The following is a 24,744-nucleotide window of genomic DNA, read 5'->3' as shown; positions in this document are numbered from 1 at the left end:
CCAACAACTGTTCCTTGGACCTCGCTTTTATTAGGAGATCGTCCAAGTACGGGATAATTAAAACTCCCTTTCTTCGAAGGAGTATCATCATTTCCGCCATAACCTTGGTAAATACCCTCGGTGCCGTGGACAGTCCAAACGGCAGCGTCTGGAATTGGTAATGGCAATCCTGTACCACAAATCTGAGGTACTCCTGGTGAGGATGGTAAATGGGGACATGCAAGTAAGCATCCTTGATGTCCAGGGATACCATGTAATCCCCCTCGTCCAGGCTTGCAATAACCGCCCTGAGCGATTCCATCTTGAACTTGAATTTCTTTATGTATGTGTTCAAGGATTTCAAATTTAGAATGGGTCTCACCGAACCGTCCGGTTTCGGTACCACAAATAGTGTGGAATAATAACCCCGGCCTTGTTGAAGTAGGGGTACCTTGATTATCACCTGCTGGGAATACAGCTTGTGAATTGCCGCTAGCACCGCCTCCCTGTCTGAGGGAGCAATCGGCAAGGCAGATTTTAGGAACCGGTGGGGTGGGGACGCCTCGAATTCCAGCTTGTACCCCTGAGATACTATTTGCAGGATCCAGGGATCCACCTATGAGCGAACCCACTGATCGCTGAAATTTTTGAGGCGAACCCCCACCGTACCTGGCTCCGCCTGTGGAGCCCCACCGTCATGCGGCGGACTTGGAAGAAGAAGCGGGGGAGGACTTTTGCTCCTGGGAACCTGCTGTTTGTTGCAGCCTTTTTCCCCTACCTCTGCCTCTGGACAGAAAAGACCCGCCTTTTCCACGCCTGTTTTTCTGGGTCCGAAAGGACTGAACCTGATAAAACGGCGCCTTCTTAGGCTGTGAGGGGACATGGGGTAAAAATGCTGACTTCCCAGACGTTGCTGTGGAAACTAGGTCCGAGAGACCATCCCCAAATAATTCCTCACCCTTATATGGTAACACTTCCATGTGCTTTTTTGAATCTGCATCTCCTGTCCACTGGCGAGTCCATAAGCCTCTCCTAGCAGAAATGGACAATGCACTTACTTTAGATGCCAGTCGGCAGATTTCCCTCTGTGCATCTCTCATATATAAGACTGAGTCTTCTATATGGTCTATGGTTAACAGGATCGTGTCTCTGTCTAATGTGTCAATATTTTCTGACAGTTTATCTGACCATGCAGCGGCAGCACTGCACATCCAAGCTGACGCAATAGCTGGCCTAAGTATAATGTGTGTGTGTGTGTGTGTGTGTGTGTGTGTGTGTGTGTGTGTGTGTGTGTGTGTGTGTATATATACAGACTTCAGGATCGCCTCCTGCTTTCTATCAGCAGGTTCCTTGAGGGCGGCCGTATCCGGAGACGGTAGTGCCACCTTTTTAGACAAACGTGTGAGCGCTTTATCCACTCTAGGGGGTGTTTCCCAACGTGACCTATCCTCTGGCGGGAAAGGGAACGCCATTAGTACCTTCTTAGGAATTACCAATTTTTTATCAGGGAAAGCCCACGCTTCTTCACACACTTCATTTAATTCATCTGATGGGGGAAAAACTACGGGTAGTTTTTTCTCTCCAAACATAATACCCTTTTTAGTGGTACCTGTAGTTATATCAGAAATGTTTAACACCTCTTTCATTGCCTCAATCATGCAGTGAATGGCCTTAGTGGGCATCAGGTTTGACTCATCGTCGTCGACACTGGTGTCAGTATCAGTGTCGACATCTGGGTCTGCTTGAGGTAGCGGGCGTTTTAGAGCCCCTGACGACCCATGCGACGCCTGGGCAGGCACGAGCGGAGAAGTCGGCTGTCCCACATTTGGCATGTCGTCGATTTTCTTATATAAGGAGTCTATACGTGCACTCATTACTTTCCATAAGCCCATCCACTCAGGTGTCTGCCCCGCAGGGGGTGACATCCCTTCTAAAGGCATCTGCTCCGCCTCCACATCATTATCCTCATCAAACATGTCGACACAGCCGTACCGACACACCGCACACACACAAGGAATGCTCCGAATGAGGACAGGACCCACAAAAGCCCTTTGGGGGGACAGAGTGAGAGTATGCCAGCACACACCAGAGCGCTATATAATGCAGGGACTAACTGAGTTATGTCCCCTATAGCTTCTTTTTATATTATATATATATATATATATATATATATATATATATATATATATATATATATATATATATATATATATAGCGCCCAAATTTAGTGCCCCCCCCTCTCTGTTTTTACCCTGTTCTGTAGTGTAGACTGCAGGGGAGAGCCAGGGAGCTTCCTTCCAGCGGATCTGTGAAGGAGAAATGGCGCCAGTGTGTCTGAGGGAGATAGCTCCGCCCCTTTTCCGCGGCCTATTCTCCTGCTTTTTTCTGGATTCTGGCAGGGGTATTTACCACATATATAGCCTCTGGGGCTATATATTGTGGTATTTTTGCTAGCCAAGGTGTTTTTATTGCTGCTCAGGGCGCCCCCCCCAAGCGCCCTGCACCCTCAGTGACCGGAGTGTGAAGTGTGCATGAGGAGCAATGGCGCACAGCTGCAGTGCTGTGCGCTACCTTGGTGAAGACTGATGTCTTCTGCCGCTGTTTTTCCGGACCTCTTCTTGCTTCTGGCTCTGTAAGGGGGACGGCGGCGCGGCTCCGGGACCGAACACCAAGGACTGGGCCTGCGGTCGATCCCTCTGGAGCTAATGGTGTCCAGTAGCCTAAGAAGCCCAATCCGGCTGCAAGCAGGCGAGTTCGCTTCTTCTCCCCTTAGTCCCTCGCTGCAGTGAGCCTGTTGCCAGCAGGTCTCACTGAAAATAAAAAACCTAAAACTATACTTTCTTTCTAAGGGCTCAGGAGAGCCCCTAGTGTGCATCCAACCTCGGCCGGGCACGAAATCTAACGGAGGCTTGGAGGAGGGTCATAGTGGGAGGAGCCAGTGCACACCAGGTAGTCATAAATCTTTCTAGAGTGCCCAGCCTCCTTCGGAGCCCGCTATTCCCCATGGTCCTTACGGAGTTCCCAGCATCCACTAGGACGTTAGAGAAAAAAGATTTACCGGTAGGTTTAAAATCTTATTTTCTCTTATGTCCTAGAGGATGCTGGGGACTCCGTAAGGACCATGGGGATTATACCAAAGCTCCAAAACGGGCGGGAGAGTGCGGATGACTCTGCAGCACAGATTGAGCAAACATGAGGTCCTCGTCAGCCAGGGTATCAAACTTGTAGAACTTTGCAAAGGTGTTTGAACCCGACCAAGTAGCAGCTCGGCACAGCTGTAATGCCGAGACACCTTGGGCAGCCGCCTAAGAAGAGCCCACCTTCCTAGTGGAATGGGCCTTTACAGAATTTGGTAACGGCAATCCAGCCGTAGAATGAGCCTGCTGAATCGTGTTACAGATCCAGCGAGCAATACTCTGCTTCGACGCAGGAGCGCCAACCTTGTCGGCTGCATACAGGACAAACAGTGCCTCTGTTCTCCTAACCCGAGCCGTTCTGGCCACATACATTTTCAATGCCCTGTCCACATCAAGGGACTCTGAATCCTCCAAGTCCCACGTAGCCACAGGCACCACAATAGGTTGGTTCATATGAAAAGATGAAACCACCTTGGGCAAAAATTGAGGACGAGTCCGCAATTCCGCTCTATCCACATGGAAAATCAGATAGGGGCTTTTGAGAGATAAAGACGCCAACTCCGACACTCGCCTTGGCGATGCCAAGGCCAACAACATGACCACTTTCCAAGTGAGATACTTTAATTCCACCGTTTTAAGTGGTTCAAACCAGTGAGACTTAAGGAACCGCAACACCACGTTAAGGTCCCAGGGTGCCACTGGAGGTACAAAAGGAGGCTGGATATGCAGCACTCCCTTCACAAAAGTCTGTACTTCTGGGAGAGAAGCCAATTCCTTCTGAAAGAAAACAGATAGGGCCGAAATCTGAACCTTAATGGAGCCTAATTTTAGGCCCAAATTCACTCCAGTCTGTAGGAAGTGAAGGAAACGGCCCAGATGGAATTCTTCCGGAGGAGCATTCCTGGACTCACACCAAGATACATACTTCCGCCATATACGGTGATAATGTTTTGCTGTCACGTCCTTCCTAGCCTTTATCAGAGTAGGAATGACCTCATCCGGAATGCCCTTTTCCACTAGGATCCGGCGTTCAACCGCCATGCCGTCAAACGCAGCCGCGGTAAGTCTTGGAACAGACAGGGCCCCTGTTGTTCTCTAGGGAGAGACAACAAAGTCCAAAGGATAATGCACAGGCACTTATTCAACAATTATCGATAAATTGCAGAAAAACCAACCAATGAAAAAATTATTTGGCCTAAAAGAAAGGGCCCAAAAATAGCAACAGGTTGGAGGTGCGCCACTAAGCTAAGGTTGCAGTGTAATTCTAGAGGTGATTAATGTAGACCACTAGTGGGTACTACATTAAACAAAGAAGCTTAATGTGTGGCGCACTCTTATGTAATATTTGTTAATTTTAAAATATAACTTTTATTTAATTCCTTAAAATAAATCTCTATGTCCAGGCATGTGGGTATATGTAATAGCCTAAGAGTAGAACTACAAATAATAATTGCCTCTAATTTCCAATATTCAGATACTGGTGAAATTCCAGAATTGATAGGGGCAGTTAATTTACACTAATATTATCAAACTAAGTGATATATTTATGAAAAATACGTATGCTAATGGCTATCATTTTTGCCTATCAGCATGACTTATTCAGTCTCAGATCCTAGACGTGAATCTGACATGAACTATTCTCTGGAAAAAATATGTATGACTGTTTCATATGAGACCTAATTATGTTGTGAAGCTACAGTAATAAAGAGGAGGTTTGGTTGATTAATTACCTTAATATCATCCCCATGAAGATCGTTAAGGCTGCCTTCAGCTTTATAAATGCAAAGAATGTGTGTGAAAAAAATAAAAAATAAAAAAATAAATAAAAAGATTTATTTTAAGGAATGAAATAAAAGTTATATTTTAAAATTAACAAATATTACATAAAAGAGTGCGCCACACATTAAGCTTCTTTGTTTAATGTAGTACCCACTAGTGGTCTACATTAATCACCTCTAGAATTACAGGGCCCCTGTTGTAACAGGTCCTCTCTGAGAGGAAGAGGCCACGGATCTTCTGTGAGCATTTCCTGCAGATCCGGATACCAGGCCCTTCGCGGCCAATCTGGAACAATGAGAATTGTCTGTACTCCTCTTCGTCTTATGATTCTCAATATCTTAGAGATGAGGGGAAGAGGAGGAAACACATAGACCGACTGGAACACCCACGGTGTCACCAGGGCGTCTACTGCCACCGCCTGAGGGTCCCTTGACCTGGCACAATACCTCGGTAGTCGCTTACACGATTTTCCGCCCAGCGAAGAATCCTGGTGGCTTCTGCCATTGCCACTCTGCTCTTTGTTCCGCCTTGGCGGTTTACATGAGCCACTGCGGTGATGTTGTCTGACTGAATCAGAACCGGTAGGTCGCGAAGCAAATTCTCCGGACGAAGGCAGTTGTATATGGCCCTCAACTCCAGGACGTTGATGTGAAGAAAAGCCTCCTGGCTTGACCAGAGACCTTGGAAGTTTCTTCCCTGTGTGACTGCTCCCCAACCTCGGAGGCTCGCGTCCGTGGTTACCAGAACCCAGTCCTGAATGCCGAACCTGCGAACCTCTAGAAGGTGAGCACTCTGCAGCCACCACAGGAGAGATACCCTGGCCCTGGGGGACAGGGTGATCATCTGATAAATCTGTAGATGTGACCCGGACCACTTGTCCAGAAGGTCCCATTGAAAAGTCCTAGCATGGAACCTGCCAAATGGAATGGCCTCGTAAGACGCCACCATCTTTCCCAGAACTCGAGTGCAGTGATGCACCGACACCCTTTTTGGTTTCAATAGGTCCCTGACCAAATTCATGAGTTCTTGGGCCTTTTCCATCGGAAGATAAACCCTTTTCTGGTCTGTATCCAGAATCATGCCTAAGAAAGGCAAACGAGTCGTTGGAACCAGCTGTGACTTCGGGATATTGAGAATCCAGCCGTGCTGTTGCAACACCTTCAGGGAAAGTGATACTCTGTTCAGCAACTGCTATCTTGATCTCGTTTTTATTAGGAGATCGTCCAAGTACGGGATAATTGCGACACCCTGCTTGCGCAGGAGCACCATAATTTCCGCCATTACCTTGGTGAAAATCCTCGGGGCCGTGGAAAGCCCAAACGGCAACGTCTGAAATTGGTAATGACAATCCTGTACAGCAAATCTCAAGAACGCCTGATGAGACGGATATATGGGAACATGAAGGTATGCATCCTTTATGTCCAGGGACACCATATAATCCCCCCCCTTCCAGGCTGGTGATGACCGCTCTGAGCGATTCCATCTTGAACTTGAACCTTTTTAAGTATAGGTTTGAGGATTTTAAATTTAAAATGGGTCTGACCGAACCGTCCGGTTTCGGGACTACAAACAGGGTTGAGTAATACCCCATCCCCTGCTGAAGCAGGGGAACTTTGACCACCACTTGTTGAAGACACAATTTTTGAATTGCATTTAAAACTATCTCCCTCTCTGGGGGAGAAGCCGGTAGGGTCGATTTGAAAAACCGGCGAGGAGGCACCTCTTCAAATTCCAGCTTGTAACCCTGGGAAACAATTTCTATTGCCCAGGGATCCACCTGTGAGTGAACCCAGACGTGGCTGAAAAGTCGAAGACGTGCCCCCACTGGGGCGGACTCCCTCAACAGAGCCCCAGCGTCATGCGGTGGATTTTGTAGAGGCCGGGGAGGACTTCTGCTCCTGGGAACTAGCTGTGGTTGGCAGCGACCGAAAGGACTGCATCTGATAATGTGGCGTTTTCTTAGGCTGTGAGAAAACATAAGGCAAAAAAGTTGATTTTACCTGCCGTAGCTGTGGAAACTAGGTCCGTGAGACCTTCCCCAAACAATTCCTCACACTTGTAAGGTAAAACCTCCATATGCCTCTTCGAGTCGGCATCACCCGTCCATTGTCGGGTCCATAGGGCTCGTCTAGCAGAAATCGCCATAGCGTTGGCTCTGGAACCCAGTAGGCCAACGTCTCACTGAGCATCTCTCATATATAGGACAGCATCTTTAATATGACCCAGGGTCAATAAAATGGTTTCCTTATCCAGCGTATCTATATCAGCAGATAAGGTAACTGTCCACGCTGCTACAGCGCTACAAACCCAAGCCGACGCTATCGCCGGTCTGAGTAAGGTACCAGTATGTGTGTAAATTGACTTCAAGGTAGTCTCCTGCCTGCTATCAGCAGGATCTTTGAGGGTTGCCGTATCTTGAGATGGCAGCGCTACCTTTTTGGATAAGCGTGTCAATGCTTTGTCCACCCTTGGGGAGGATTCCCACCGTATCATGTCCTTAGCCGGGAAAGGATACGCCATAAGAATCCTTTTGGGAATCTGCAGTTTTTTGTCTGGAGATTCCCAAGCCTTTTCAAATAACTCGTTCAGCTCATGAGATGGGGGAAAGGTTACCTCAGGTTTCTTTTCCTTATACATGCGCACCCTCGTGTCAGGGACAGAGGGGTCATCTGTGATATGCAACATCTTTTATTGCAATAATCATATAATGAATACTTTTAGCCAATTTTGGCTGCAACTTTTCATCATCGTAGTCGACACTGGAGTCAGAATCCGTGTTAGTATCAGTGTCTACTACTTGGGATAGTGGGCGCTTTTGAGACCCAGAAGGTCCCTGCGACATAGCAAAAGGCAGGGCTAGACTCCCTGTACATTCCCTTGACTCTGCTTTGTCCAACCTTTTGTGTAATAAATTCACATTTGCATTTAAAACATTCCACATATCCAACCAGTCAGGTGTCAGCGTTGCCGACGGAGACACCACACATTTGCTCCACCTCCTCCCTAGAAGAGCCTTCCGCTTCAGACATGCTGACACATGCGTACCGACACCCCACACACTCAGGGAATTCTCTATCTGGAGACAGTTCCCCCACAAGGCCTTTAGGAGAGACAGAGAGAGAGAGTATGCCAGCGCCAATGACCCTGGAAAAAAATAAGAATTTACTTACCGATAATTCTATTTCTCATAGTCCGTAGTGGATGCTGGGGACTCCGTAAGGACCATGGGGAATAGCGGCTCCGCAGGAGACTGGGCACATCTAAAGAAAGCTTTAGGACTATCTGGTGTGCACTGGCTCCTCCCCCTATGACCCTCCTCCAAGCCTCAGTTAGGATACTGTGCCCGGACGAGCGTACACAATAAGGAAGGATTTTGAATCCCGGGTAAGACTCATACCAGCCACACCAATCACACCGTATAACCTGTGATCTGAACCCAGTTAACAGCATGATAACAGAGGAGCCTCTGAAAGATGGCTCACAACAATAATAACCCGATTTTTGTAACAATAACTATGTACAAGTATTGCAGACAATCCGCACTTGGGATGGGCGCCCAGCATCCACTACGGACTATGAGAAATAGAATTATCGGTAAGTAAATTCTTATTTTCTCTAACGTCCTAAGTGGATGCTGGGGACTCCGTAAGGACCATGGGGATTATACCAAAGCTCCCAAACGGGCGGGAGAGTGCGGATGACTCTGCAGCACCAAATGAGAGAACTCCAGGTCCTCCTCAGCCAGGATATCAATTTTGTAGAATTTTACAAACGTATTTGCTCCTGACCAAGTAGCTGCTCGGCAAAGTTGTAAAGCCGAGACCCCTCGGGCAGCCGCCCAAGATGAGCCCACCTTCCTTGTGGAGTGGGCATTTACAGATTTTTGGCTGTGGCAGGCTTGCCACAGAATGTGCAAGCTGAATTGTACTACAAATCCAACGAGCAATAGTCTGCTTAGAAGCAGGAGCACCCAGCTTGTTGGGTGCACACAGGATAAACAGCGAGTCAGATTTCCTGACTCCAGCCGTCCTGGAAACATATATTTTCAGGGCACTGACAACGTCTAGCAACTTGGAGGCCTCCAAGTCCCTAGTAGCCGCAGGCACCACCAATAGGTTGGTTCAGGTGAGACGCTGAAACCACCTTGGGGAGAAACTGAGGACGAGTCCTCAATTCCGCCCTGTCCGAATGGAAAATCAGATAAGGGCTTTTTCAGGATAAAGCCGCCAATTCTGACACGCGCCTGGCCCAGGCCAGGGCCAACAGCATGACCACTTTCCATGTGAGATATTTTAACTCCACAGATTTAAGTGGTTCAAACCAATGTGACTTTTGGAACCCAAAACAACATTGAGATCCCAAAGTGCCACTGGAGGCACAAAAGGAGGCTGTATATGCAGTACCCCTTTTACAACGTCTGAACTTCAGGGACTGAAGCTAGTTCTTTTTGGAAGAAAATTGACAGGGCCGAAATTTGAACCTTAATGGACCCCAATTTCAGGCCCATAGACACTCCTGTTTGCAGGAAATGTAGGAATCGACCCAGTTGAATTTCCTCCGTCGGGCCTTACTGGCCTCGCCCCACGCAACATATTTACGCCAATTGCGGTGATAATGTTTTTGCGGTTACATCCTTCCTGGCTTTGATCAGGATAGGGATGACTTCATCCGGAATGCCTTTTTTCCTTCAGGATCCGGCGTTCAACCGCCATGCCGTCAAACGCAGCCGCGGTAAGTCTTGGAACAGACAGGGTCCTTGCTGGAGCAGGTCCCTTCTTAGAGGTAGAGGCCACGGATCCTCCGTGAGCATCTCTTGAAGTTGCGGTTACCAAGTCCTTCTTGGCCAATCCGGAACCACGAATATAGTGCTTACTCCTCTCCATCTTATCAATCTCAGTACCTTGGGTATGAGAGGCAGAGGAGGGAACACATACCCTGACTGGTACACCCACGGTGTTACCAGAGCGTCTACAGCTTATTGCCTGAGGGTCCCTGGACCTGGCGCAATACCTGTCGAGTTTTTAATCATGTGGAAGACTTCTGGGTGAAGTCCCCACTCTCCCGGGTGGAGGTCGTGCTGAGGAAGTCTGCTTCCCAGTTGTCCACTCCCGGAATGAATACTGCTGACAGTGCTATCACATGATTTTCCGCCCAGCGAAGAATCCTTGCAGCTTCTGCCATTGCCCTCCTGCTTCTTGTGCCACCCTGTCTGTTTACGTGGGTGACTGCCGTGATGTTGTCCGACTGGATCAACACCGGCTGACCTTGAAGCAGAGGTCTTGCTAAGCTTAGAGCATTGTAAATGTCCCTTAGCTTCAGGATATTTATGTGAAGTGATGTCTCCAGGCTTGACCATAAGCCCTGGATATTCCTTTAGGAAACGGCGAGGGGGAGACGTCTCGAATTCTAATTTGTACCCCTGAGATATCGAGATATCACCTGAAGGATCCAGGGGTCTACTTGCGAGTGAGCCCACTGCGCGCTGAAATTCATTGAGACGGGCCCCCCACCGTGCCTGATTCTGCTTGTAAAGCCCCAGCGTATACTGAGGGCTTGGCAGAGGCGGGAGAGGGTTTCTGTTCCTGGGAACTGGCTGATTTCTGCAGCCTTTTTCCTCTCCCTCTGTCACGGGGCAGAAATGAGGAACCTTTTGCCCGCTTGTCCACGAAAAGACTGCGCCTGATAATACGGCGTCTTCTCATGTTGAGAGGCGACCTGGGGTACAAACATGGAATTCCCAGCTGTTGCCGTGGCCACGAGGTCTGAAAGACCGACCCCAAATAACTCCTCCCTTAATAAAGCAATACTTCCAAATGCCGTTTGGAATACGCATCACCTGACCACTGACGTGTCCATAACCCTCTACTGGTAGAAATGGACAACGCGCTTAGACTTGATGCCAGTCTGCAAATATTCCGCTGTGCATCACGCATATATAAAAATGCATCTTTTAAATGCTCTATAGGCAAAAATATACTGTCCCTATCTAGGGTATCAATATTTTCAGTCAGGGAATCCGACCACGCCAAACCAGCACTGCACATCCAGGCTGAGGCGATTGCTGGTCGCAGTATAACACCAGTATGTGTGTAAGTACCTTTTTGGATACCCTCCTGCTTTCTATCAGCAGGATCCTTAAGGGCGGCCATCTCAGGCGAAGGTAGAGCCCTTACAAGCGTGTGAGCGCTTTATCCCCCCTAGGGGGTGTTTCCCAACGCACCCTAACCTCTGGCGGGAAAGGATATAATGCCAATAACATTTTAGAAATTATCCATTGTTATCGGGGGAAACCCACGCATCATCACACACCTCATTTAATTTCTCAGATTCAGGAAAACTACAGGTAGTTTTTCCTCACCGAACATAATACCCCTTTTTTGGTGGTACTCGTATTATCAGAAATGTGTAAAACATTTTTCATTGCCTCAATCATGTAACGTGTGGCCCTACTGGAAGTCACATTCGTCTCTTCACCGTCGACACTGGAGTCAGTATCCGTGTCGGCGTCTATATCTGCCATCTGAGGTAACGGGCGCTTTAGAGCCCCTGACGGCCTATGAGACGTCTGGACAGGCACAAGCTGAGTAGCCGGCTGTCTCATGTCAACCACTGTCTTTTATACAGAGCTGACACTGTCACGTAATTCCTTCCAACAGTTCATCCACTCAGGTGTCGACCCCCTAGGGGGTGACATCACTATTACAGGCAATCTGCTCCGTCTCCACATCATTTTTCTCCTCATACATGTCGACACAAAAGTACCGACATACAGTACACGCACAGGGAATGCTCTGATAGAGGACAGGACCCCACTAGCCCTTTGGGGAGACAGAGGGAGAGTTTGCCAGCACACACCAGAGCGCTATATATATACAGGGATAACCTTATATAAGTGTTTTTCCCCTTATAGCTGCTGTATAGTTAATACTGCGCCTAATTAGTGCCCCCCTCTCTTTTTTTTAACCCTTTCTGTAGTGTAGTGACTGCAGGGGAGAGACAGGGAGCTTCCCTCCAACGGAGCTGTGAGGGAAAATGGCGCCAGTGTGCTGAGGAGATAGGCTCCGCCTCTTTTTCACGGGCTTTTCTTCTGCTTTTTTATGGATTTCTGGCAGGGGTTAAATGCATCCATATAGCCCAGGAGCTATATGTGATGCATTTTTTATTTTGCCATCCAAGGTGTTTTTATTGCGTCTCAGGGCGCCCCCCCCCAGCGCCCTGCACCCTCAGTGACCGAAGTGTGAAGTGTGCTGAGAGCAATGGCGCACAGCTGCAGTGCTGTGCGCTACCTTGTTGAAGACAGGACGTCTTCTGCCGCCGATTTTTCGGACCTCTTCTGCCTTCTGGCTCTGTAAGGGGGCCGGCGGCGCGGCTCTGGGACCCATCCAAGCTGGGCCTGTGATCGTCCCTCTGGAGCTAATGTCCAGTAGCCTAAGAAGCCCAATCCACTCTGCACGCAGGTGAGTTCGCTTCTTCTCCCCTTAGTCCCTCGATGCAGTGAGCCTGTTGCCAGCAGGTCTCACTGAAAATAAAAAACCTAATCTAAAACTTTCACTAAGAAGCTCAGGAGAGCCCCTAGTGTGCACCCTTCTCGTTCGGGCACAGAGATCTATCTGAGGCTTGGAGGAGGGTCATAGGGGGAGGAGCCAGTGCACACCAGATAGTCCTAAAGCTTTCTTTAGATGTGCCCAGTCTCCTGCGGAGCCGCTATTCCCCATGGTCCTTACGGAGTCCCCAGCATCCACTTAGGACGTTAGAGAAATACCCAGATAGCGCATATATATATATATATATATATATATATATATATATATATATATATATTTATTCACTGCGCCAAATTATGTGCCCCCCCCCCTTCTTTTAAACCCTCTGTCACCGTGTTCAGCAGGGGAGAGTCCGGGGAGCCAGCTTCTCAGCGGTGTGCTGTGGAGAAAATGGCGCTGGTGAGTGCTGAGGGACCAAGCCCCGCCCCCTCAGCGGCGGGCTTCGGTCCCGCTTGATTCCGTTTAAAAACTGGCGGGAGATCTTCAATATACAGTGCCAGTCCCAGAGGTTTAAATTGCTGCCCAGGGCGCCCCCCCTGCACCCTTACAGTGCCTGCCGTGTGTGTTTTGTGTGGGAGCAATGGCGCGCAGCGTTACCTCAGTGAAGATCTGAAGTCTTCTGCCGCCTCTCAAGTCTTCTTATCTTCTCATACTCACCCGGCTTCTATCTTCCGGCTCTGTGAGGAGGATGGCGGCGCGGCTCCGGGACGAACAGCTAGGAGAGACCTGCGTTCCGACTCCCTCTGGAGCTAATGGTGTCCAGTAGCCTAAGAAGCAGAGCCTAGCATTTAAGTAGCTCTGCTTCTCTCTCCTCAGTCCCTTGATGCAAGGAGCCTGTTGCCAGCAGGCTCCCTGAAATTAAAAAACCTAACAAATTATTTCTTTCAGGAAACTCAGGAGAGCTCCCTGTAATGCACCCAGTCTCCTCTTGGCACAGTATCAAACTGAAGTCTGGGGGAGGGGCATAGAGGGAGGAGCCAGTGCACACCCATATCTAAAGTTCTTTTTAGTGCCCATGTTTCCTGCGGAGCCCGTCTATTCCCCATGGTCCTTACGGAGTCCCCAGCATCCTCTAGGACGTAAGAGAAATATCTGCTGCTTTGAAGGTCTCAATGAGCACAGTAGCCTCCATCATCCATAAATGGAAGAAGTTTGGAACCACCAGGACTCTTCCTAGAGCTGGCCGGCCGTCTAAACTGAGCGATCGGGGGAGAAGGGCCCTAGTCAGGCTGGTGACCAAGAACACAATGGTCACTCTGTCAGAGCTACAGCATTCCTCTATGCAGAGAGAACCTTCCAGAAAGACAACCATCTCTGCAGCAATCCACCAATCAGGCCTGTATGGTAGAGTGGCCAGACAGAAGCCACTCCTTAGTAAAAAGCCAGCCTGGAGTTTGCCAAAATGCACCTGAAGGACTCTCAGACCATGAGAAACAAAATTTTCTGGTGTGATGAGACAAAGATTGAACTCTTTGGCGTGAATGCCAGGCTTCATGTTTGAAAGAAACCAGGCACCGCTCATCACCTGGCCAATACCATCCCTCCAGTGAATCATGGTGGTGGCAGCATCATGCTGTGGGGATGTTTTTCAGCAACAGGAACTGGGAGATTAGCCAGGACAGAGGGAAAGATGAATGCAGCAATGTACAGAGACATCCTGGATGAAAACCTGCTCCAGAGCGCTCTTGACCTGAGACTGGGGCGACGGTTCATCTTTCAGCAGGACAACGACCCTAGGCACATAGCCAAGATATCAAAGTACTGGCTTTAGGACAACTCTGTGAATGTTCCTGAGTGGCCCAGCCAGAGCCCAGCCTTGAATCCGATTGGACATCTCTGGAGAGATCTGAAAATGGCTGTGCACCGACGCTTCCCATCCAACCTGATGGAGTTTGAGAGGTGCTGCAAAGAGGAATAGGTTAAACTGCCAAAAGATAGGTGTGCCAAGCTTGTGGCATCATATTCAAAAAGTATTGAGACTGTAATTGCTGCCAAAGGTGCATCAACAAAGTACTGAGCAAAGGCTGTGAATACTTATGTACATGTGATTACTTAGTTTTTATTTTTAATATATTTGCACAAATCATAATAAAACATTTCACATTGTCATTATGGGGTATTGTGTGTAGAATTTTGAGGGAAAAAATGTATTTATTCAATTTTGGAATAAGGCTGTAACATAACAAAATGTGGAAAAAGTGAAGAGCTGTGAATACTTTCCAGATGCACTGTAACAAACAGCCATTGGCCAGGTCTTTATTTAGGCCATGGCACAGGTCTGGCTTTAGGCAGTGATTTATACAAATTATCTCATTACAGGTTTTGACACAGTAGTATAACCATCTACAGCAGGCTTGTCCAACCCGCGGCCCGCGGGCCGCATGCGGCCCAGGTCGGCTAGTAATGCGGCCCAGTGCAATTTTTTATTTTTTAAGAAATTCTGTTCTAAAGTTTTCTAAAGTTTCAAGTTTGGAGAGCCAGCAGCACTAGACGCGGCTCTCTGTGCTTCCGGGATGCGGGCGCAGGCACATAGCGCGTGTGACGTCATGACGTCGCACGTGCATGTGACATCACACGCGTGCACCCGGCTAGAGAGAGCACGGAGCTGGAGGCGGGAGTCTCTGGCGCCGGCGGCCGCGGCTAAACTAGCAAATCCTGGCTAAAAAAAGTAGGTGCGTGCTGTGGGCTGCTACCGGTACATGGTGTCCTTGCCAAACCCCCTTCCTTTCACTCCATACAAGACTGGGCAACACTTCAGAGGACTTCCCCCTTCTGAAATAAAAGCATTCAGGCCATCAGCTGCAAGGCACAATTCTCTGTAAGGGAGTCCGGGCAGGAGGGGCAGGAGGGGCTTACATTTCAAATGTAGTTTTTTTCTCTTTACAATAAGCACAAATCAGGACAAATCTTTATTGAATGTTTAAGAGTTTTTCTTATGTTAATGAACAAAAGACTCAGCTGGTTTCATTTCTATTAAGTAAACTTGTTACATTCATTGAGAAAATAGCAGTGGTCTCCCCTAGTGAAACAGTATACGTTGAAGGGAGAGAGGAAAAAAAAAAAAAAAAATAGCAGTCCCGACTGGAATATAAATGTGTGTCCTCTTTTGCCCTTTCCAATCCCCTACTGCAGCCTCTCCTGTTGTTTCTCTGTGGTTTGTCCTATAAATAATGTGATTTTATTTGTTTTCAGCCTTTAACTGCGCATCTTCCTGCACAACCTGTCCCGTAAGGCCTGCCACCTACAGAATTGTATTTTAAAAGCCTCAAACATCACTGTATATTAAGTAGTGATGTGCACCGGAAATTTTTCGGGTTTTGTGTTTTGGTTTTGGATTCGGTTCCGGTGGCTGAGAAACAATGTCAAACATCTCACTAACTTCATTTCCAAGTAAGTTTAATATGTTAACTATGTTTTATATGTTTTTTTTGGATGATCAGGTATCGTTACTGTTATTTTATTTTATGTGCGGCCCAAACCAAATTTTCATCTTCTAATGTGGCCCAGGGAAGGTGAAAGGTTGGACACCCCTGATCTACAGTATTTTAAAAGCGCTATTAATGCAAAAGGAGCATGTAACAGTTATGAATAATTACTCTCTATCTGAAGAAACTCTCTCTAATGTAATGTAATCATTCCTTAGCACTACAGCACGAGGGAACGCTGGCATCGTTATTACATATTGTAATTGTCAAGTCCCCCACAGCGCTATAAATGCTGTATAGAACAGGCTTGTAAGATTTCACCAGTACTTTGTTGCCATTTTTTAATATAACAAAAACACTATACATGAATTGACCTTTATGATGGTTGATTAGTAAGATGCAGTCTATGGAACTCCCAAAAAGCATCCCAGGTAAAATGTTAGGCTACTTTCCCCTTTCCTATCACTCAAACATTATTCACTTGATATGCTGGAGATGTTGGTCTGTAAACCAAAACCAATGATCTCCATAATATTTATACACAGGGCCAGATTAACAATGGGGCGGATGGAGCAGCAGTTCCAGGCCCCCCACTGAAAATAGGCCCACAGCTTGCCGCAGATAAGAGGGCCATAATCGCCAGCATTACAATGAGTCACTCTGACTCATTGTATGCTGCCGCTAGACAGTGTCTCATCCCCACCTCAGTAAATCCCGGCAGGAGGAGAAGGGGGAGTCGCTCTCCTCTTGAGCGTCTCCTCCCAACAGATTATCGAATTGCCTAGCCAGCGGTGGAGGAGAGCTGCTCTCTCCTGTACTCTCAGCTCCTCCCCCCTGGCCCACACACACCGCGGTGCGCTGGCTAGCACACCCGCCTCCCGCACCACAGACCGTACTGAAACCCCCCCGCCGCCGCCAGCCGCACCACACACCGCCCGCTGGCTGGCACCACTGACAACCTTCCCCCCGCTGCCTCCTGCACCGCACTGGCCAGCCCCCCCCCCCCCCCCTCCCCCCCAAGCCACCTCCTGCTGCCCACTCGCCTGGCTCAGTTGTGGCTGACAATTTACCTAGAGCCGCATCCTTCCCGGTACTGCATGATATAGCCGCGTATGAGAGTCCTGGGTGCCGATGCTTGCGTGGCGGGGGATGGCTGAGGTGGGCAGCCCTGGTGTGCTGATGCAGAATGATGATTGATATGTGTTCCTGGTGGGCTGGCCTGATATGGGGCTGTGGAAAACATTTTTACAAGCCTACCCTAGTTTGTTGTATTTATGCACCATTGGACCCTCGCTTCAGGCTCAGTGTCTCGCTCCGCTTCGCTCGCCACAGGTTACTATTCCAAATAGTTTGTGACATGGACCCAGGGGCTTATGGGAAAGGTCCCCTCCACGAAGAGAAACTAGACGCTACCGTCACAAGAGCAGCGTTTTCGTTCTCTTTCCTCCAATCTCACCCTGTTAATCCCCTTGTGCTGCTCTCGTCTCCTCATTATTCCTCCTGTGTTCCTCTGGTCTCCCCCGTTATTCCTCCTGTGTTCCTCTTGTCTCCCCCGTTATTCCTCCTGTGTTCCTCTTGTCTCCCCCTGTTATTCCTCCTGTGTTCCTCTTGTCTCCCCCCCCCCCCCCGTTATTCCTCCTGTGTTCCTCTTGTCGTCGTCCCCCGTTATTCCGTTCCTCTTGTCTCCCTCCCCGTTATTCCGTTTCTCTTGTTTCCTCCCCCCCATTATTCCTCCTGTGTTTCTCTTGTCCCCCCCCCCCCGTTATTCCGTTCCTCTTGTCTCCCCCCCCCCCCGTTATTCCTCCTGTGTTCCTCTTGTCGTCGTCCCCCGTTATTCCGTTCCTCTTGTCTTTCTCCCCGTTATTCCGTTTGTCTTGTTTCCTCCCCCCCATTATTCCTCCTGTGTTTCTCTTGTCCCCACCCCTCCCCCGTTATTCCGTTCCTCTGGTCTCCCCCGTTATTCTTCCTGTGTTCCTCTTGTCTCCCCCGTTATTCCTCCTGTGTTCCTCTTGTCTCCCCCCGTTATTCCCCCTGTGTTTCTCAAATGCCTCCCGTCTCCTCCTGTTCTTTCCCGGCTTTCCCTATTCATCTGAGCTAAACAACCACAGCTTTTTTTTATGTAACAATTACCAGCCCATGCTGTTTAGGAACCTCCCATTTCCCTTGTTCTTCTTTCTTCCTCCCATCTCCTCTGTTCTTCCTCCTGTTCCTACCATCTCCCCCTGTCTTCCTTCAATGTCTTCCTCCTGTCTTCTTTCAAGCTACCCTGGTTCTTCCCCTGGTGTTCATATTGTCTCCCCAGCCCTGCACCCCATGTGTATCCCTCCCTCCATGTTCCTCCCATCGATGCGAGATCAAATGTGTGGCCGTAGCTGTTTTTGTATGTGGCGGTCACCAGCCAGTGTTGTAGAGGAGCCTCTGTGCAGGCCTAGGGCAGGATGTACTAAGCATCCGCGATGTGGTACAGTACATCCCACCTCTTATCAGGTACATACCGGCATTGATAATGTTGGTATGTACCTAGAAAATCACAAAGGACAGCTCTTTCAATGAGAGCTGTCCTTTGCACATTCAGAGCGTGAAGCTGTGGCCATCGGGGGTGCTGGGAAGGATCCGATTTGATCCTTCAGAAGGAATTGCAAAGAGAAATGGCAGCAAAACTTTGAAAACATGATTTTCTACGTTTTGGCTGCATTTTCAGCTGCAGTACATCCCACCCTTAGTGAGAGAATTGGTGAGTTGAAGTATGTTTGTGGGTGACTGGAGGCAGCCAGAGAAATACGTCCTATTAAATGTCGGTGCTTCATGCACACCTTACTGTAACAGCAGTGAAGGTTGCTGCAAATTATATATATATATATATATATATAAATTTGTTATTTTTTTTATTTTTTTTTATGTGGGGTGGGTGTGTACTTGGGCCCACCACTCACTAGTTCTGTCACTGTTGTGTCCGTCCCTTTATGTGCTTTTGGAATCAGGTATGTATGCTCCTGTACCATGCATCCACAAATGAAGTCCAGTGTACAGCGCTGGCGCTATGCATAATGGTAATAATAATGTGTGCTCTTTGTATAGATATCATTTATTAATGTATAACCCTGGTCCATATTTGTCTTATCGAACCTCTTCTAGCAGTACTATGCTGCATTCCAGGGGCTACCTGGTGCAACATGTATAAGGGGCTACATGGCGCAACGTGTATAATGGGGTGTAGTACTGGTGACCGGCGGTCTCCTGACCGCCGATCACCTTACAGACGCCGGGATCCCGGCAGCATACCGACGCCGGGATCCCGGCGGGGAGGGGCGAGTGCAGTAAGCCCCTTGCGGGCTCGCTGCGCTTGCCACGCTGCGGGCTCGGTGGCGACCTGTGGTCGCCACAGGTTCTATTCCCACTCTATGGGTGTCGTGGACACCCACGAGTGGAAATAGTCCCTGTTGGTCGGCATGCCGACCATCGGGATAGTGAGCCGTCGGGCTCACGGAGGAGGTCATGTGACTGTCGGTCAGCTGACCGGCGGTCACATGAATACCACCCGTATAATGGCCTACCTGGCGCAATGTGTATAATGGCCTACCTGGTGCAATGTGTATAATGGCCTACTTGGTGCAATGTGCATAATGGCCTACTTGGTGCAATGTACATAATGGCCTACCTGGCGCAAAGTGTATAAGGGGATACCTGGCGCAGTGTATATAAGGGGCTACCTGGCGCAATGTGTATAAAGGGCTACCAGGCGTAATGTATAGAAGTGGCTACCTGTCGCAATGTTTATACAGTGTTCTGCCTGGCGCAATGTGTATAAGGGGCTCTGCCTGGCTCAATGTGTATAAGGGACTCTGCATGGTGCAGTGTGTATAAGGGGCTCTGCCTGGCGTAATGTGTATAAGGGGCTGTACCTGGTGCAATATATATATATATATATATATATATATATATATATATATATATATATATATATATATATATATATATATATATATATATATATATATATATATATACTCTTCCTGGCATGTATATGGGGTACTACTGTGAATCTAGCTCTGGTGCTAGCCAGTGCCTCCTGAGCCATTTAGCTCACCGCCCGTCCCTGTACTGTGTGGTGTAATGTGACTGATGGACACTACTGCACGGTGTAATGTGAATTGGTACTATTATGTGGCCATGCCACTTCCTGTAAAGCCACACCCCTATATTTTTACATGCGCCCATTGGCGCGCAGTGTCCCTGTTTTCAATGGGAAGAGGGGGTTTGCCAAAGGAAACGTTCACCCTGGGCGCCACAAGTACTAGAACCAGCCCTGATTACAGCATATACAGGCTGGGGGGGGTTTGGGGGCACACTAATATGCATACATACTAGGAGGGGGTGCACGCTGACGCATATACAGACTAGGAGGGGAGGGGGCACACTAATACACATACAGACTAGGAAGGGAGGGGGTCACACTAATACACATACAGACTAGAAAGGGAGGGGGTCACACTAATACACATACAGACTAGGAAGGAGGGGGCACACTAATGCGAAGCTATACAGACTAGGAGGGGAGGGGGCACATTAATGTATGTACTTTGAAGGACACACTCCTTTTCAGTGGCCATGTCCCCCCAGTAATCCTGTTTCATTTGCCATACCCCAACTTCAAAATTCCCACTTCGATGACCACTGTATTTGTGTGTGTGTATGGGTCTGCTCCTCTATTAAATGGTTGAAGGTAGGCACTAGCTATGACCTCCATGGAGATAGACACACCCATGGCAAAGGCCACACCCTATTTATACCACCCGCAGCGCTTGTCATACCTCCTGCCAAGGCACACTATAGGCCCTTCATACATTTCAGCTCCAGGCCCATGTGGACCTTAATCTGGCACTGTTTATACAATCCTCATTATGGCCTGCTCACATGTCAGTAATTATCCGGGATGTGGAAAGAAATACTGCATAGTCATCTCTTTAATTATGCTCTTTTGTAATAAGGAACATTCCAGCAAGCAAATACTGTAATGATGCCATACACTCTCTGCAACACTACTAGCCTCTGTTTTAGTAAGGAGTCTAGTAAGTCCAAGCTCCCTAACCTACAGCGCTATCAGTACATACCTGCAGTCTGGCCGCACCACCCTTTATCAGCCCACATATTATTTCTTCTACTTTTGCCGGGTCCTTTATGTGGACAGTTTTCTTTTGAAATTCTGGCATCTGAAAAGAAAAGAACATTAAAGTGTTAATCACTACATAGAAAAGTAATACATTATATTCGCACAAATTTTAAAAGGGTAAAAATATGTTATTCACCTATTTGAGAGGTGCACAAATTTATAAGTAAGAGTCAATCCGGCCCCGCCCTAAAAAAAGATGGCTGCAGCCTGAAATTGCTCCTGGAAGCCAGCAACTTTCTCTACGTTTTCGGACCCATTTTAAGGGCCCTGACAGCTGGAATTTCGCCACCACTACACTGAAGTTTCTGACTTGCTCCATGCCCAGCAAACAACAGCGCCAGCGCCAAGAGCGTGAGAGGCGCGAATCTAAGATGACCTCCTCACAAACACACTCCCAGGCTCCTTCTCCCCTTCTCCAGCAGCTCTACCTCACACTTAGGGGGTAATTCCAAGTTGATCGCAGCAGGATTTTTGTTAGCAATTGGGCAAAACCATGTGCATTGCAGGGGAGGCAGATATAACATGTGCAGAGAGAGTTAGATTTGGGTGGGTTGTGTTCAATCTGCAATCTAATTTGCAGTGTAAAAATAAAGCAGCCAGTATTTACCCTGCACAGAAACAAAATAACCCACCCAAATCTTGCTCTCTCTGCACATGTTATATCTGCCTCCCCTGCAGTGCACATGGTTTTGCCCAATTGCTATCAATAATCCTGCTGCGATCAACTTGGAATTACCCCCTTAGTCCCATGGCTCCTATATTTGCATCCTATGCAGACATTGTACAGGCTATTAAGGACACCATGGCCCCTCTGATGCAGGAACAAGTCGACTCATTCAGGCAGGCACTGCAGGAGTTTAACAGTAACATTTTACAGCTGCAGAGACAAGTGCAAACTACTGATGACAGGGTGGGAGAAGTGTTTCAGGATGTGTTTACTTTGAAGCAGCAGTATGATACCCTTTACAAACAACATTTGCGCTTTGTGGGTTTGCCAGAATCCATTAAGGGTGAGTCCTTGCCCTGTTTTATTACTACCTCCTTGCTGGAACTTTTAGACATTGTGGACGCTTGCTCCGATATGGTAGTTGAACGGGCTCATCGCCTTGAACCGCCTCATGATAACCCTAACGCCAGACCGCGTGTGGTGATCTTCCGGTGTCTTAAGTTTCTGCATTGTGGAGCTATTTGGCATGCATCCAGATGGAAGAGGTATTTGGTATAGGACGGGCACAAGCGGGTTGTTTTCCAGGACTACTTTGTGGAAGTTACGTGTGCTCGCAAGGCCTTTGCTCCTGTATGTGCTGGTCTGGTCAAGGATAACAGGCGTTTTCGCTTTATTGTTCCCGGCACGACTCCGTCTGTTTATAGAGAATTCTTTCTGTGACTTTTTCTACGTCGCAGAATACCACCACATATTAGGGACCCATGTGATGAAGTCACCTGGCTGCTGTACATGGGCCCGCATATTTGCGCAAATGTGTGCTAAGAACTTCAATTATACTCCATGTTAATTGTGAGGGTTTATATAAATTATTTTTACTATCCGTGTTCTTAGTGCTAAGAGTGTGCATCTGCATCTCTCTTCCTCCATCATAGTATTAGAAGCCTCAGCATGATAGCACCTCTTGATATCTTTAGTAATAGGATGTGCAAGCCAGGTTCCCCCCTTTCTTCCACTATATTTGTGTATATATTGTACACTGGAAGGCAAGGCTTCCTTCCTCTGGTATTGGCACTCCTCCCATTCACCCTCAGGTGTTTTAATTAGCTGGGTTCCTCCATTTCAGATCACACATTGATAAGGCCCTATTTAGAGGTAAGTCCTGAATAAATTTATAGAATGTGATAGTATTAGGAATGTTAGGGACCCATGTGATGAAGTCACCTGGCCGCGGTACATGGGCACGCATATTTGCGCAAATGTGTGCTAAGAACTTCAATTATACTCCATGTTAATTGTGAAGGTTTATTTAAATTATTTTTACTATCAGTGTTCTTAGTGCTAAGAGTGTGCATCTGCATCTCTCTTCCTCTAGCATAGTATTAGAAGCATCAGCATGATAGCACCTCTTGATATTTTTATAATAGGATATGCAGTCCAGGTCCCTCCCCCCCCCCCCCCCTTTTACCACCACATATTTACAGGAAGTCGCTGACGACGCTGACACTTAGGGGTGACTGTCCTTATTGTTGATTTTTACACTTATCTACAGTTGGCACGCCTACTTCTGAGCTCCCATAAGTGCCCGATATCCTTTTCCTTAAATTGCATTTTTCTCTATCGATTTGCTCCGTTGCAAGTTTAATTATTATTATTATGACTTGCTGTTCTTCTCTCATGCTGCTATGATGATTAATTGATATGTTGTTGGTGGTGACGATTATTCCGTACTGGTTATATGCACCCTTATTACCTTATCTGTTTTTTTTTATGCGTATCCGTTTTTTCTTTTTCATTGAGGGCGTACTGCATTTATTAGCTGCGACTCCTTTGAGCCCTTTCCTCCGTGTTATGCTTTCTGTTCATATTAAAGTGTTTCTTGTATATTGCCTGTTAGTCCTATTTCTTGGCCTGTAAGACGGCTGTTGTCTAACTGAACCCCCTCCCCATGGTTCTTCATTCCTATTTTTTTTATGTTTTTTCTCCTATACCCCTGAATGAATTGTTCCTCTCCTCTCAATCACTGTAATGCCTTACTGAGACCTGTTTACTGCCAGTTCTCTTTATCCTGCAGGTTGCACATAATACCTTTTTTTAATTTCCTGTTCTTATTGTGTATTGTTATGCTTATTATGCTGAATGATGCCTATATTCTTATGCCCTCTCTGCCATGGCCCCCCTGAAGATTAGTTCATGGAATTAACTCCCCCATTAAGCATATTTTTTTTTTTTTACTTATTTACATAAGTTACATGTCGATATTAGAATGTTGCAGGAAACGCATTTGTTACCCCTGAGATCCTTAAAGTAAATTGTATGGGTTAACCTGTTATGTCCTGGGCTTCATACTCTTCTAAGAAGAGGGATGTTGTTACCTTAATTAGTAAACGACTTTCCCCAAAAGTGATTTCTGATTACGCCGACCCTTCTACCATAACTGAGATACAAATCATGGGGGACAAGTTTCTTCTCTGTAATCCTTACGCCCCAAATGTTTATTCTACCCATTTTTTTTTTCAATTGTTGTTAGCTAAACTTTCTGTATTTTGGACTCATCCATTATTGTTGGGGGTACTTTAACATGGAGGTTTCAGAACGTATGGCTAGACAACACCCCCCAACCCGCCTTCGTACTCCCCCTTCTCTGGGTATCCCTCGGCTGGCCTCTAACCTCCGGCTGCTGGATATTTGGAGGGTGTTGCATCCCGTGTTTGTCAGCTGCTCACGCCACTTTGTCTAGAATAGACTATCTGTTGCCGTCTGAATCTGTTAACTAGAATTGAAGATTCTGGCATTGAGCCCATTGGCCTCTCAGAAAACACTCTTATATGGTTCAGTCTGGCTCCAGTTATTGATTGTGGATCTTATAGGCTGTGGCGCTTCACGGCATTCCTTGCTAATTCAGTCAAGTTAAATTTCATAATATGCTGGAAGCAAAGTGGTATGAGTGCTGAACATGTGGGTAACCCCTCCCTGTATTGGCAAACTGCTAAATCTGTCTTACGAGGTGAAATAATTACTTTTGTCTCTAAATATAGAAAGAAAA

The 24,744-nt window shown here is 47.5% G+C and overlaps 1 protein-coding gene across 6 annotated transcripts in view; it reads right to left on the bottom strand.

The window, feature by feature from the left end:
* Nucleotides 1-24,744, bottom strand: part of NT5C3A (5'-nucleotidase, cytosolic IIIA) — a 236,780-nt gene that overhangs the window by 55,849 nt on the left and 156,187 nt on the right. For all 6 annotated transcript variants that reach the window (XM_063922542.1, XM_063922543.1, XM_063922547.1 and 3 more), the window contains one exon: nucleotides 20,976-21,074. In XM_063922542.1, coding sequence (XP_063778612.1) covers nucleotides 20,976-21,074 — 99 coding nt within the window. The remainder of the gene's footprint in view (nucleotides 1-20,975; nucleotides 21,075-24,744) is intronic.

The sequence above is a fragment of the Pseudophryne corroboree genome, chromosome 5, assembly GCF_028390025.1.
Source record: "Pseudophryne corroboree isolate aPseCor3 chromosome 5, aPseCor3.hap2, whole genome shotgun sequence".
NCBI classification, from domain to species: Eukaryota; Metazoa; Chordata; class Amphibia; order Anura; family Myobatrachidae; genus Pseudophryne; species Pseudophryne corroboree.
This window is presented reverse-complemented; position numbering and strand designations above follow the sequence as displayed.